At 45.7% G+C, this 14,426-nt stretch overlaps 1 protein-coding gene across 3 annotated transcripts; it reads left to right on the top strand.

Moving 5' to 3' along the window:
- The first annotated feature begins 2,888 nt into the window (after window positions 1-2,888).
- On the top strand, window positions 2,889-13,284 carry TMEM125 (transmembrane protein 125). 3 transcript variants are annotated; one of them, XM_053392783.1, is made up of 2 exons: window positions 2,889-3,048; window positions 10,799-13,284. In XM_053392783.1, exon 2 carries the CDS (start codon window positions 11,100-11,102, stop codon window positions 11,769-11,771), a length of 672 nt encoding a protein of 223 aa, XP_053248758.1. In that variant the 5' UTR covers window positions 2,889-3,048; window positions 10,799-11,099; the 3' UTR covers window positions 11,772-13,284. The 3 variants fall into 3 exon arrangements, with proteins under 3 accessions (XP_053248758.1, XP_053248756.1, XP_053248757.1); XM_053392781.1 differs by lacking the exon at window positions 2,889-3,048 and adding an exon at window positions 4,764-5,033; XM_053392782.1 differs by lacking the exon at window positions 2,889-3,048 and adding an exon at window positions 10,045-10,466.
- The last annotated feature ends 1,142 nt before the right edge of the window (window positions 13,285-14,426 follow it).

Genomic DNA, 14,426 nt, shown 5'->3' with positions numbered 1-14,426 from the left:
ACTAATTCTTCCGACAATGGCAGCGGATGTGAATCAATCTTTTTCTTGATAATTATTAGGTAGCTAGGAGTGATCTTCCTCTGACAGGTGCTTAAAACACTCCTTAATAGTTTAATCTTTGCTCGACAATGGTGCAATGCTGCCCTCAGGTGAGAAGTTTTTCCCGTGGTGCACGCACACACAGGCACTTCAGAAGATGTAATTAGAGAACATGCCATAAGGATGTTGTCCTGATCAGAGAAGATTGCTGAACAACCCACTGCTGACAAACCATCTCACCAAGAGACTTTTGGAGTCTAGCACTTGCTGGAAGATTACTCCTAGACCAGAGGAAGTTCATGGAACAGAGGCAGAATGGCAATGTAGATTTTATTGGATGTTTTAGCTATGTTTACAGTCATGTCTTGGATTCCGAGGCAGCATAACAATCCTTTGTGCTCATGTCATGCCTGCATCACAAGGTAAGGTTTTTCTTTTCTTTTTTTACAAGAAGGTATGTTAGCATTTTTCTTTGTGTCAACATAGCTATGAAAACCATGCTTTGCATTCTAGCGCACACTTAGTCTTCATATTTCACCCAGTGTTTTCCAAATAAAACTTGCATGTTTTTAACAGGAATCAATTCACGCACGGTATCAGTGCAGCATTGTCTCCTGCTAAAACATACCTGTTTAAATCAGACAGTATCTCTAGAGTAGGGGAGAGTTTAAGTATTATACCGTATACAGTTGTGCAAATTGGTAGTCAACCAGAAGAAAGGTGTTGAAGATCGGGTTAGGGTGGGAAGTAGTACCACAGATTTACAGAAGGAAATGTGAATTGTCATGCACATAATTAGGCATTACACCAGACAGTTTATGTTGCAAGAAGCCTACCAGAAATTCAAAAATTCCTTCCAACTGAAGATATGACCACTGTCATTTATAGGAAAGGAATATGTGCTATTGTATTACACTCGGGTAAGGGAAGACACAATAAATGAAGAGAGGGAAGAGTAACAGAATCCAATAACTCAGCATGATTTAGAAATCGCATACCTGGAATTGTGACTTTTTGTCAGTAACGAGGTAGGTAGGAAATGTGAAGCCAATGGAAGACAGGCCTTGCGGTATGTGATGGCAAGGTAGGGGAGAAAAAGGAAGAAAAGCAATCCTAGACTGCTGCTGTCACCATCAACCACAAATCTTTTACCACTCAAAACCCTGGTGGCACTTGGCTTGACCGTGTGTTGGGTATGCTGACAAAATGGACAAATAGTGTGACCTGGTGAGAAGATGGTTGAAGTTGGCTATTGTAGAGTTCATTTTCAAGCCTGAACTCTTGACGAGAGCTTGCTGGATGACCATATACATGGTTCTCTTTCGATCGCATTTCTCTGTCAAATGGAAATAACAATACCACATATAAGCTTTCCCCTCCCCCACAATAATGAAGTACAGGCAGCACTGGAGTATTGAGATAAAAATATGTATTCAGTCAAGCCTTCAATCCCATGAAATGCAATGCATTTACAAGTCTTAGAAAATATCATATGCAATCTTCTTCCCCCAAAAAACTGAATGTTGTGTTGCACCAACTATCTTGAATGTCCCATAGCAATGGTACTTGCCTACCCACTCAGTATTGCTTAAATATACCTCTGTATTGAAAGGTTTTGGGAACCTTAAGTTAATGGATAGAAGTGGGGCGGAGAGAGATGGTTCATAGTCTCTCTATTTTGTTAATCCAAAAACCAAGTACAGTGGTACCTCGGGTTACATACGCTTCAGGTTACAGACTCCGCTAACCCAGAAATAGTACCTCAGGTTAAGAACTTTGCTTCAGGATGAGAACAGAAATCGTGCTCCGGTGGCAGCAGGAGGCCCCATTAGCTAAAGTGGTGCTTCAGGTTAAGAGCAGTTTCAGGTTAAGAACAGACCTCCGGAATGAATTAAGTACTTAACCCGAGGTACCACTGTATCTTGTTTATTCACTTACTTTATTTTGATGAAACCATCATGGGAGGAAAGGCTTTGAGGGTGTAAGGGGTTTGCTGCCCATCAGTAAGTCTGATCCATTCATTAGCCAATATTCCCACAAGTCCCTACTCTTTTAGAAATGATTGTAGTATACTATCCTAGTCATACCATTACTACTTAGACACCAAGGCAGGCATAGGCAAACTCAGCCTTCCAAATGTTTTGGGACTACAACTCCCATCATCCCTAGCAAACAGGACTAGTGGTCAGGGGTGATGGGAGTTGTAGTCCCAAAACACCTGGAGGGTCGAGTTTGCCTATTCCTGCACCAAGGCCTTGAGAAAATCCTGCCCAGTCAGAACTTTTTCTCCCAAAGGCCAATAAAATGCTTTGCTTTAGGCTAAAAGAAAAGCTCTCTTTTCAAGAAGTCTGATGAAGATTCCTACCTTCCTGATGGGTGCACAAAAATGTAGAATGGCTGTGTTTCTTTCCTGGTGCCACCCTGCATCCTAAATAGCCCCATGCCTCTATGCTGCCCCTTAGCAAAAGTCAGAATGTGACTGTGCTGCTCCTTAGGGGGTGGAAATGTGAACCCGTCTGGCAAGGAGCTTGTCTGGTGAGGGTTAACGTAGAACTCTTTCAACCTGTATTTGCTTACCTCTGCCTGTATTGTATATCCTCCTGTTTCACTTGCTCCATCAGCCTTCTTATTTCCGCTTCCCTCAAGCACATAGTCACCAGGCTGGAATGCTTCCAAGGACAACAGCAGGTTGTCTCTCCATCCCCACCCTTCTGGAGAATGTACCTGCCTGGGCAAAGGTCAGCGTATGCTACGAGCCTATCAGATGCGGCACCTGGGCTAGGACAGGCGGAGGAAGGAGGTGGGACTTGCACCTGTTGCTTGACAGGTAGACGCAGGCAGGGAGGGAAGAAGATAGATTTTAATTTTATCCTCGGGCCACAACCTGAAAATTGTCCCATCCGTCAAGTTTAATAGCAGGAGAAGACGACACCAGCATCCTGGCAAGTCAGAGCTTAGGCAAAAGAAACAAGACTTGCTACAGCATCTTCTGTGAAGAATCAGCTTTAGGTGAGTGAAGCTGATGTCCCTTCCAGCAATTACCTGGTTGTCTCCACTACATACTGTCATCTTCCCTTTCAGTCAAGGCTTGGCGTGGGATTGGAAGCTCTTCAAATTCCACACGTACACACTGCTCGTCCCTTGTTAGCCTACAATTATGTTCAGGGGCATTCCTGAGGGACTGGTGTCCTGCCTTTTGCTCAGATACCTTCAGGATATGAGGATGTGTGGAAAGGAGACGGGGTCCTTCCTCAAAGCTTCTCTTCCTCTGATCACCAACACCACCATTATTTTAACTTCATTTAATAATGGCTTCCTAGGAAACATCTGTTGCAACTGTGAAACTGCTAGCAGATTTGCAGAGCTAAGTTGAGTCTGGTATGGTTTCATATTGGATGGGGGACTGTGTGTTGAGATTCCTGCATTGCAGAGGGTTGGGCTAGATGATCCTCGGGGTCCCTTCAAACTCTACCATTCTAATATAACATGATCTCAAAGTGCCTGGAAGCATTCTGCTATGTCTGCCCTTGTTCAGTAGCCCCATAGACTTAGCTGTGATTCTTGCACAGCAGAGGGCTGGACTAGATGACCGTGGGGGTCCCTTCCAACTCAACAATTCTATGGTTCTAAAAGCAGGAAGGGATGAGAAGGAGTGCGAGAGGTCCTTTCCCATATGGGTTAATGCTGAATAGCTGACAATCCAAGCTGGCTGTCATCCCTTCCTGGCCGCAGGCAATCCAGCAAAACACAGCAAGCAGTGTGTTAGAAGCCATCCTGTGCCAACAGCAGCACAGATCCCAGGCAAGTACCGCTTAGAGCACGCAGCTGCTCTTTTGCCGGCTTGGCATATAAGTGACGTGGATGGAACCATGGACTTGGATGCCACTGCCCATGAATCCACAGGGTACAATCGGTTGTTCCTCCAGGAGTTCAAACTTCACACACAGGTAGAATGGAAAGGCTTGTGTGATGCACAGAGAGGGTGGGGGAATTTATTCAACTCCTCCTGGCCTTCCTACAAGTCACTGAGCTTTGATTTCTGCATCAATGCAGCCTCAGCTGGCAACGTGCCCTGAAGAAGCCTGTTCTCCTTATGGTTTTAACAGTGATCTCATGCTCTGTCAGGCTTGGCCTGACACGGTCAGGCTGTGTCTGGATCAGGCCCCTCCCCTCTCTGACCACCTGGTTCTGCCAAGGCAAGGCTCAAGTAGCCACTGATCTAGATGTTAAGCAATTGGCCAGAATAAAGGGGATCTGTTACAAGAGGAGCAGGGATTTCTAGCTATCCCCTTAGTTCCCTGTAAAGTAATAGTACTTTCACTGAACATCTTCCAGATCTCTTAACTGACGCAGCAACAAGAGTTTAAACTGGCTTTTAAAGATAGCCTGGACCCATGCATGTTTAAAAGTTTACTCATGAGGCATCTCCTACTGACTTCTAAGTAAGTATGCATATGATTGCAGCCTTAGATAGTGGTGTATTTTATCAGTAAGATGCTCGTATGATTAGACCTCACTTCGCTTTGACCCATGAGCCACATTTCCTGCTTATGCTCAGTCCTGATACCTGACTGATATCTCCAAAGTGCAGTTATCTTTAGTGCTGAGCTGAAACAGGGTAGTGGTGCATTTTGTGGAGATCTCTGGCCCCTCTGATACGATGCCTTGCTTTTTCACCCATTTTTTACATTCCTCGGCAAAAGGGGGTGAATAAACTGTAAGAAGGTGGATGCCAGAGAAAGAGTGTGCATGCCTCTGTTGCCAAAGCAACAGGGCAAACGTTCCCTCAGGCTGGGATGCACACGCGAAGTGCCTCCCATTGAAAGGAATGCAATGCAGAGACAAGATATGCAGGTGTCATTTCTCTGGACTGCATTGCTTCCAATGGGATGCGCATCTCAAGGTGAGGGAGCTTCTCCCCCTTACACCAGTGGCAGTACAGGGAAACCATATTTGGGAAAAGGCCCTTTAAAAAAGGATAAAAGAGGATGAAGGTAAGGGGGTTTATTTATTGTGAAAACTTTCAAGTGGCAGCTTTTACAGTGAAAAATCGTAATGAAAATGCATCATAGCATTGTGTTGCTCTACTTTTAGCATATCCTCCTACCAGTGTTTGGCATTTCCCCACCACAGACGTGTAATGGTAAGAGAATAAGATGGTGCTTTATCGTGCAAGAAGCTTTAAACTCTGCCAGCTTAGACAGTGGGATGCAAAGCTCCCTCTCCACAAGGGCTGTCTTCAGTCATTCACATTGCTGTATACAGTCGTACCTTGGGTTACAGACGCTTCAGTTTGCGTGTTTTCGGGTTACGGGCATGCCGAAACCCGGAAGTACCGCAACAGGTTACTTCCGGGTTTCGGCGCTCATGCATGCACAGAAGTGCTAAATTGTGCTTTGCGCATGTGCAGAAGCACCGAATTGCAACCCGCATGTGTGCAGACATGGCGCTGCGGGTTGCGAACGCTACGGGTGAACGTGCCTCCCGCATGGATCACATTCGCAACCCGAGCATCCACTGTACTCTATAGCAGGAGAGGGGAACCTCAGGCCCAGGCACCAAATGCAGCCTTGGGACTCTCCCTAAGCTACACCCCACATGGGGCGCAATACACCTCTGGCCCCACCTACTTTTGCTTCTGATCTTGCCCACCTCTGGCTTGTGGCCCTCAGGCTGTAAAGGGTTCCTTATCCTGCTCTGTAAGAGGAATCGGGAGCCTGTGGATCTCACCATTTCCATCAGTCTCATGGGATGTCGCGAGTTGCAGCGCAACATCCTGAGAGCCACCAGCTCCCCACTCCTGCAATAAAGTCACAAATGGTACTATACTATGCAGTACGTAAAATACAGGTCAGTCCTAGGCAAAAGGTAGACAGCAAGAAGCTGGGTGGCTTTGAGAAGATTAAGGGGCAGCATGCAGATTTAGCAAGCACTGCATTTACTCATGAAAATGACTGTTTTCCATTCTGTTCCTGCCATTTTCAATATCCTTCTAAACAAAGTTTGTAGCTGTAGAGGCTGCAAAGACAAGGTCGCCTGTGGCAGGGATGCGCTTGCTTGGGACAGTAGCATTTCTGTCTGTTAAGTATGGGAATACTTAACAGCCATTTCCTGGAGCTTCCCGGGAGGGAGACGTCAGGAGCACTGGCAGGCGAAGGTGGGGGCATGGGGAGTAGTCCGCCCCAGGTGCATGCCGAGGGGGGTGACATTGCGGCCCCCCGCCCCCTGGGACGCTTGGCGCTCACTGCACACCCCCGGGACGTGCGCTGCCTGCCACGCACCCCGCGGGCGGCGCTCTACGCCCCCTGGGACGTGTGCCAGCCATGCCCCCAAATGTACACCGCTCCTGGTGCCAGAGCAGGTAGCTCCACCACTGGTCAGGAGAGCAAGGTGTTTACGTGTGGTTATCTGAGCAGTTGGGGGGTGGGGGGAGAGCTTACTACACAGAAGGTCCTAGCACCCCATCCAGGTCTCCGTTCTTCCTAGACAAAGACTTGCGTCTCAAGGGTTAAGGCAGCCTTGACGCAAGGATCTATTGTTCAACAAGCCGGAGAGCCAGTTGGTGACAAGAGGCAGATGCTGATGAGGAACCATGTGAGGCTGGTGCTGTGAATGGGGCTTTATTACTGTGTGGGATCCCTGCCCTCTGCCACTATCCTTGCTGCCAGCACCAGAGGCGAGCACAGCTCAGCTGAGGGATGTTGTGGCGATCTGATCCAGGAGCCCTAATGCAGCTTTGACAGACAAGGCAGGTACTCGTACAAGACAGGTGTACCAGTGAGTGGAATCTATTAGTGAGAATCTATCCAGTGAGTGGAATCTATTAGAATAGAGTGGAGGGGAGTGCTGCTTATGAGGGCCCATTGACCCATCCCCATTAGGGCTGCCATAGGTCCAGATTTTCCCAGACATTACCAGGATTTCAAAGGCAGATTTGACATCTGGGGGGAATTTCCAAAAGGCGGAGCTTTGTCCTGGATCTTAGGCAAGTCAATTTGGGGGTCTTCAGCGTGTCCTGGTTTTTACTTTTTGAAATATGGCAACCCTAATGCTCATTGGAAGTGGGATGTCACTGTGAAGGCCCCCATGTGGAAGATCACTTCAAAGAAGGATCTTTTATCAGCCCTCTGGAAGATGGAGTCTCATTTTAAGTATCCACTGGGGAGAAGCTTTATTGCAGGGGTAGCTTTAATGAGGTCCATCAATTTAGCCCTTGTGGTCAGATGTTGAAAAAGTGTAGCAACTGGGGCTGCTAATACTTTTCTGAAGATTGCTAGCTTCTACTATTTATTCGTTATGCTGAATACCCTGAGCATCTAAGGAATCAGCTATTTTTGCACATATTGCATGTATTTTGCAAGAAGATATGCCTTTTTTTTAAAATGTGCCTTTATTTCACAGAATGATCACCAACTCTAGTATTATACAAAATACCACCTTTCCCTTTTTTGTTTTCCAATACATTCTTGATTTTTATTGATAAGAAGTTCTAACCTAACTACTTACAACTTTCCAGCTGCATACTCTGCAGACTGTAGTCCTACATTCATAAGCTGTCATGTGAAAGGTATTGCATATTTCTGCTTACTTTGGTTGCTTTTTTCTGCACATAAACCTTCCACTAAGATTCACGAGGTAGGCAGAATTTGTACAGGAGCAATGCTGGTATTTGGGGACTACTTTGATTTGCCTTGCTTAATAATCTCTAGCAACTGATTTGCTTTTCTAGGTGTTAAGCGTGCAGAAGCAATCTTTATCTTTCTTGAATGGTAGCAGGGTAGGATACATGACAAAGGTATTCTTCCCCATGCTATTCCCACAACTTTGCTCCTAAGCAACCTTGTGGTTGCAGTCTTGTAACTACTAACCTGGGAGTAAGTGCAGATGAACTAAATATGCATAGAATTTTACTGCAAATTTTAGCTGCTACTGACCTCTTTACTCTTCTTGCAATCATTTGCAGTTGTGTTGGCACACTACAAAAATCTAACTTCTCATTGTGGGTTTGCCCCTGGGTTTTATTTTTGCTGACGCTTTTGAAGCTTTTGACTTTGTGCTGTTGTTTTATCTGCTTTTCTAAGCTGTGATTTTGCCTGCAGTTTTAAATTACTTGCTTCCCGTGGATATTGTGAACAGCTTTGAAAAACGACGATGGCTGAAAAGTATTTTGAAAATCAGTTTATTAACAATCATCTTGAACCATTTGCATCATCTATAAATGTTGCTACTTTGCCTCACATTCTCTCCAGAGTGCTAATGAACTAAAAACCCGCAAAGTAGGATATGATGATTTAAAAATCATATGTGAAACCCAGCTCTCTTTTTGCCTCTTCAAGCCCAAATCTCCTTAGCCATCAGTGCTATTTCTCCTGCATATTGGCTTTACTTTCTTGAACCCCTGGTGGTCATGACTTCTTTGGATTACATTAGGTGTGCTATTGTACTAACGAACCTTTCTGCACTGCTGTGAAAAGCTATAAGGATGTTACTGTTTGGAAAGCGAACACCTCTAAATCCTTTAATCTATTTCTAGACTGCAAAGTGAAACAGCAATATACAGTAGTATCTCGGGTTAAGAATTTAATTCATTCCGGAGGTCCATTCTTAACCTGAAACTGTTCTTAACCTGAAGCACCACTTTAGCTAATGGGGCCTCCCGCTGTGCCATGCCGCCACCACGCAATTTCTGTTCTCATCCTGAACCAAAGTTCTTAACCCGAGGTACGATTTCTGGGTTAGCGGAATCTGTAACCTGAAGCGTATGTAACCCGAGGTACCACAGTGGTGCTTCAGGTTACAGATTCCGCTAACCCAGAAATCGTACCTCGGGTTAAGAACTTTGCCTCAGGATGAGAACAGAAATTGTGTGGTGGTGGCATGGCGGCAGCAGGAGGCCCCATTAGCTAAAGTGGTGCTTCAGGTTAATAACAGTTTCAGGTTAAGAACGGACCTCCGGAATGAGTACTTAACCCGAGGTACCACTGTACAACTTTTTAAAGATTTCAGTACAATCTTGTGCTGCTCTGCTATAATAGACCCGATAAGAAAGATCCCCTTGTATGGGAAATTTTTCTGCCCTTTGAAGATCAAATGTGTTGAGGCTGTGTGTATGTGTGCAAGCATATGTATGCAGACTTGCATGGGTTGTTGGTTTTTTTGCCAAGTCTTTGACATGGGTGAAAGAAAGCCAAGTTTCTCCCCTGTTTCCAGCTACCTCCTGCCTTTGGAAACCTGCTGGAGAGGGACTGTGAGCAATATCTTGGGAGAGGTGAATGGAGGAGCAAGGCAAAACAGTCAAGATCCCTTGTTATTTTTGGTATTGCTAGGAGGTATAATGTTGCTAATGTAATCTTGCTATATTTAAAGTACTGAAGTGTGTTTTGTATGTTCTTAGATTTGCAGTTACGCTGTTGTTTATTATGCTATTATGGAATTATTCTTACGACAGTTGATTTTCAGATGTGGTTCATTTTTATTTCTTGTAAAATGGTTCTTTTGTGGAAAGGCAGCATACAAATAAGATGATTATTACTGTGATTTTAGCAGTTCTGGATTTAGTGCAAGGCCATCTTTGGCCCCGATCCAGAGAGTTGTTCATAACCAGGTGTTGCATGCAACTATAAAAATGACGTAATAACCAAATGCACTGGACCAAGAAAGCAGATATGTACCCATGTTCAGTAGCATCCAGTGCTGATCTATACACATGTAAAGTGGATTTCTCCATTTGCTATTTCTCTCCACAGACAATAGGACCCTGTGCAGGTTTTTGTACATGCGAAACAGCAAGAATAGCCCTAAAACAGATTAAGTGTAGCTACACATGAGAGAGCTGCATATTTGTCTAGACTATCTTTGTTCAAATATGGAGGGGCCTGGAAGCAGTCTTCTGACAGTTATTTAACATTGACTGGAAAGTTCTGAACAGTCTTGGATAAGGTGTTTTGTTTTTTCATTGCTTCTGTGACAGTAATATGACTGGAGGATGTCTCCAATGATAAATGCATATGATATCATGTATATTTTAAATATGAAAAAATAAACTAAAGGAAGAAATCACAAAACTTGGATTTCTGCTTTGGCTACTCACCCTTCACCATTATCTAATGAAAGAACAGCCCAATTCTATTTATTTTTACATCTCTCGTCTTCGTGCCATAAGCAAAGCTGGGTGCAATACTCAATTGCCTCACTCCAGCACAGATGTTAACACAAAGAATAGAACTCAGAATCCTGAGGAATAACAGCATTCGTCGTTTTCAAAATGATTCTAAGCACTGTGAAGATAACATTGTCCTCAAGATGGGTGTGCAGCACATCAATAAAGGCTGAGGCAGAGATGAGAACCGCATTTCCTGTATAGTGTTGGAGCTTCTCTATGACAGAATGATTTGGATTCTGCAAAACGAGAAAAATCAGTCCAAATGGTTGGTTTGTTTTCATATGGATAATTCAAGTGCAAATTACAATTTACTTATGAAAGCAGAATTCTGCTTTTCTTGGCATGCGGAGCTAGGGTTGGCAAAGTGCAGAATTTTGATTTATTTTCCTAAGGCATGGACAGGGCTATTGCCCTGCCCATAAAAAGCCGGTTTTACTTGCATGGACATTAGCTGACCCCAGAGGGAGTGGCGTTTTCCTTATGACTCTTTTTTCTTTGGAACTCCGGGAGTGGAGTTTCAAGGGAAAGGAGGTGGGCCCCTTCCCTCTCTAGAGGCAATCTTCATTTTGTAACCTTTTGCCGTCATTTCTTTTTCAGATAAGTGCCAGGATCCCCGTGAGCTTGGAAGCAAATGAGCTACAAGGCTGAAACAGCTCTTCACTTTTGGCTTCAAGAGAGAGGAGTCCTACATTCCTCCTGTGCTGCGCTTCCAACAGCATACAGTAATACGCGGGCTGCAGGCTTTTGGCTCTGGCACTGCTCCCTCACATAGGAAGAAAAAGTGAAGGGTGCTGCCCTCTCCTGCTGGGAAATGTCACACCCATCCAGGTTTGCCAGCTGAAGCGGCAGCTCCATCTGCACGACCCACCTTTATGTAGGAGCCAATACAGTGTCCACCATGCCTGAATTAGAGCCGCTGGGTGTGCCCAGACCCCCAGCCAACGCCAGCCGGATCCAGAGGAATATCCTGGAGGAACATGTGGAGCTATGGTGGTTCCAGGAACCCAGAAAATCATTTGTCTGCTATGGGGTAGCTGTGGCTCTGATCCTTGCCTGCGGGGTAGGTGGCATTGCACTGCTCTATAGTACAAGCAGCCGCTCTGGGGAATGGAGGCTGGCAGTGGGCACAACACTCTGCCTACTGGCACTCTTGGTCTTACTGAAGCAGCTGCTGAGCTCAGCCATCCAGGACATGAATTGCATTCGCAGCCGAGAGCAAGTTGCGCTACTGAAGAGCGGCGGTGCCTCGGACTGTGCGGTGTTGCTCGTGACATCCCTGGTGCTGCTGGTGTGTGGCACAGTCCTCACTGTGCTTTCCACCACCAGCGTTGGCAGCAACCCAACTGCCCAACGCCCCCTTGCCAGCATGTTTGTCAGTGGCATTGTGCTCACAGCCTCTGGAGCGATCATCCTGCTCAGCCTGCTGCTCTATTTGATGTGGACTTCTTGTTGCTCAGCTGTGCCTCCAAACCGGGACGCTGGGGACAACAGCACCCTCTTCACCATCTCGGGACGCATCTCAGCCGACCGGCGGCTCGCTCCTACCTCTAGCACAGCAAATCTCATTTAACCCTCAAGTAAACGCCTAGTGGCTGCCGCCGCCTTTGACCGCAGGGTTGAACTCTCAATATTGGACTGGCATTTGCACTTTACGACAACCAGCCTGGCCCAGATGCGTCTTCCTGTGCTGCACTCAGCAATGTGCTGGAATTTCTGCTGCAGAGCTGTGCTGCCAAGATAGCGGCCTGGGCTTGTTGGCCAGAGACCACAACACATAAAGATGTTTTCGCTACTGAGTGCTGGGAGATAAAGGTGTGGAAATAGTCGACGTTCCAAAGAAGGGCTTTTCTAGCACAACAGTGAAAATGGTACTAGAGGCTGTTCAATTTGGATAGAGTGTTTCTCTCACACACAAATGTTCGTTTCACTAATTAGTTTCCTCAACATTTCTGAAGTGGCACCAGGCATTACCCCAACCTTTTTCTTTTAAAAAAAATAATTTATATTGATTTTCCCAACCTCTTAATGTTTATCTTTGCAGCCCCAAGGTCTACTTACTTTTACAAAAATGAATGATGCAATTATACAGAAATGGAATTTGGTGCCCAAACCTTGTTTTTGTGTGATGTGATTGTCATTATCATGGAATGCATACAGTTCTGTTTTGAATGGATAGTTACATGGAGGCTGAAGGATAATTAAGCTGCATGGAGCATATCTCCGAACAGTTTTATTGTCCTCGCCAGAACAGTGAGGACAGTGGCAGACACATACACACGTACCCTTACTACCCAGCACTGGCACCTGATAGCAGGATACATGGATGGGAGTGACATTTCCTTGCTTGAATGCTCCTGCGTACTCAGGATTAGAAACAAGACCATGGAAATTGATACCAGGAATGTGTGCATGTATACAAGACGAGCATCAATGTATGGGTGGCGAATACAGCTGGCATTGGGGGACTTAGTTAATAGAGTATGAGGAATTAATAACTACTTTGCTTACTCAAGAGACCTCTCTGTAAGGGAAATCATCAAAGCTAACAGCCAAGTAGGCTTGCTCTGTCTGTTTCTATCTAGAGCACCTTCCCAAAAGGTCTTGAAGTAGACTCACATGTGGATACAAAAAATCAGTGGGTACAATTTATTTTGTGACCACAATTGTGCCCAACTGAGTTTCCCCACACTAGTGTAACCATATCTCTTTAACTTGAATCAATTCTTAACTTGAGGTGAGCCCCAAGCCCTGATTTATAAAGGAGCCCAGAATACACAGCCTCTGCCCTGAATGAGTTGATGCTTAACAGGCAGAGCAAGGGCAGTATTTGCAACAGCTGATATAATTTTTTTAAAGGGCCAGGATCACTGAAAGGCTTACAATAGAAGCAGAAGCATGGCAATGTCTCCCATGATATACTACAGCAAGGCAGAAGGCTACACCTTCACAATTTGCCCTTATACCAAACACAAACACACAACTGTATGCCATCAGTATGCAAATTGCTGAATCTAGGTATTCTGTACAAAGCAACTCCAGATTGTGCACTCAACAGTAAATAATACAAATTAGTAACAAGTTAATGTTTCCTTTTCCAATCCAAATACAAAATCTCAAGTTTCTTTTACAGGAGATGTAAGGAAATGAGATATGTGAAATGTTATGGTGGTAGTGGGGTCACCTACAGAGGAAATGAGCTGCAAAAGATTTAACTCATACAAGTCTCAAGCAGTCCTTTATTATTATTCTACTGCAGTACGATGCAGCAGGATAAATTTGTCTCATCTATTAATGCCTCTGTCAGCTCCCCCAGTGCTGTATCTAGGGAATAATGATGCTTGGGTCAGTCTCCCTCCCCCTTTTAAATCTCATTTGATCATGTGTGCACTGAAAACCAATGTGAAATAAAGTATAGAAATTGTAGTGGGTTTGTTGCTAGGAGTGTGGGCTACATGCAGTTACAGTGGTGCCTCGCAAGACGAAATTAATTCGTTCCGCAGGTTTTTTCTTCTTGCGAGTTTTTCGTCTTGCGAAGCACGGTTTCCCATAGCAATGCATTGAAAATCAATCAATGCGTTCCTAGGGAAACCGCCTTCAGACCAGGTCCGGGGACAGTCTGTCCCCCGACCTCTTCTGAAGGCTGGGGGGGGGGGCAAGGACTTCTCCGCTGTCCCAGGGCGATCTGAAAATGCTGGCGGGAGGCAGCGAACGCTTCGCTGCCGCCCGCCAGCATTTTAAAAGCTCCCGGGACAGCGGAGACCTTCGCTGCCGCCGGCCAGCATTTTCAGATCGCCCCGGGACAGCGGAGAAGTCTCCGCTGTCCGGGGGCTTTTAAAATGCTGGCGGGCGGCAGCGCAGCGTTCGCTGCCGCCCGCCAGCATTTTCAGATCGCCCGGGACAGCGGAGAAGTCTCCGCTGTCCCGGGAAGGCAGGCGGGGGGAGCAAAGACTTTGGCCCCCCGCCGGCCTTCAGAAGAGGTCCAGGACCTCTTCTGAAGGCCAGCGGTGGGCCAAAGTCTTTGCTTCCCCCCCCCCGCCTGCCTTCAAAAGCCGTCGGGATAGCGGAGAAAAACTCGTCTTGCGAGTTTTTCGTTTTGCGAGGCGTTCGTCTTACGAGGCACCACTGTATTCACAAAACTGGTTCAAGGTCCAAACTTAAAAGTGCACCTATTATTCAGGTCCAGGTGCTGTCATAGCAGATTTTTTTAGGATACCTTAGTGAATAA

Source organism: Podarcis raffonei, chromosome 6, assembly GCF_027172205.1.
Source record: "Podarcis raffonei isolate rPodRaf1 chromosome 6, rPodRaf1.pri, whole genome shotgun sequence".
Lineage (NCBI taxonomy): Eukaryota > Metazoa > Chordata > Lepidosauria > Squamata > Lacertidae > Podarcis > Podarcis raffonei.
The sequence above is the reverse complement of the archived record's forward strand: the minus strand, read 5'-3'. Positions and strand labels throughout refer to the sequence as shown.

Coding starts and splice junctions, on each gene's coding strand:
- TMEM125 (XM_053392783.1), top strand. CDS start 11,100: ATGCCTGAATTAGAGCCGCTGGGTGTGCCCAGACCCCCAGCCAACGCC.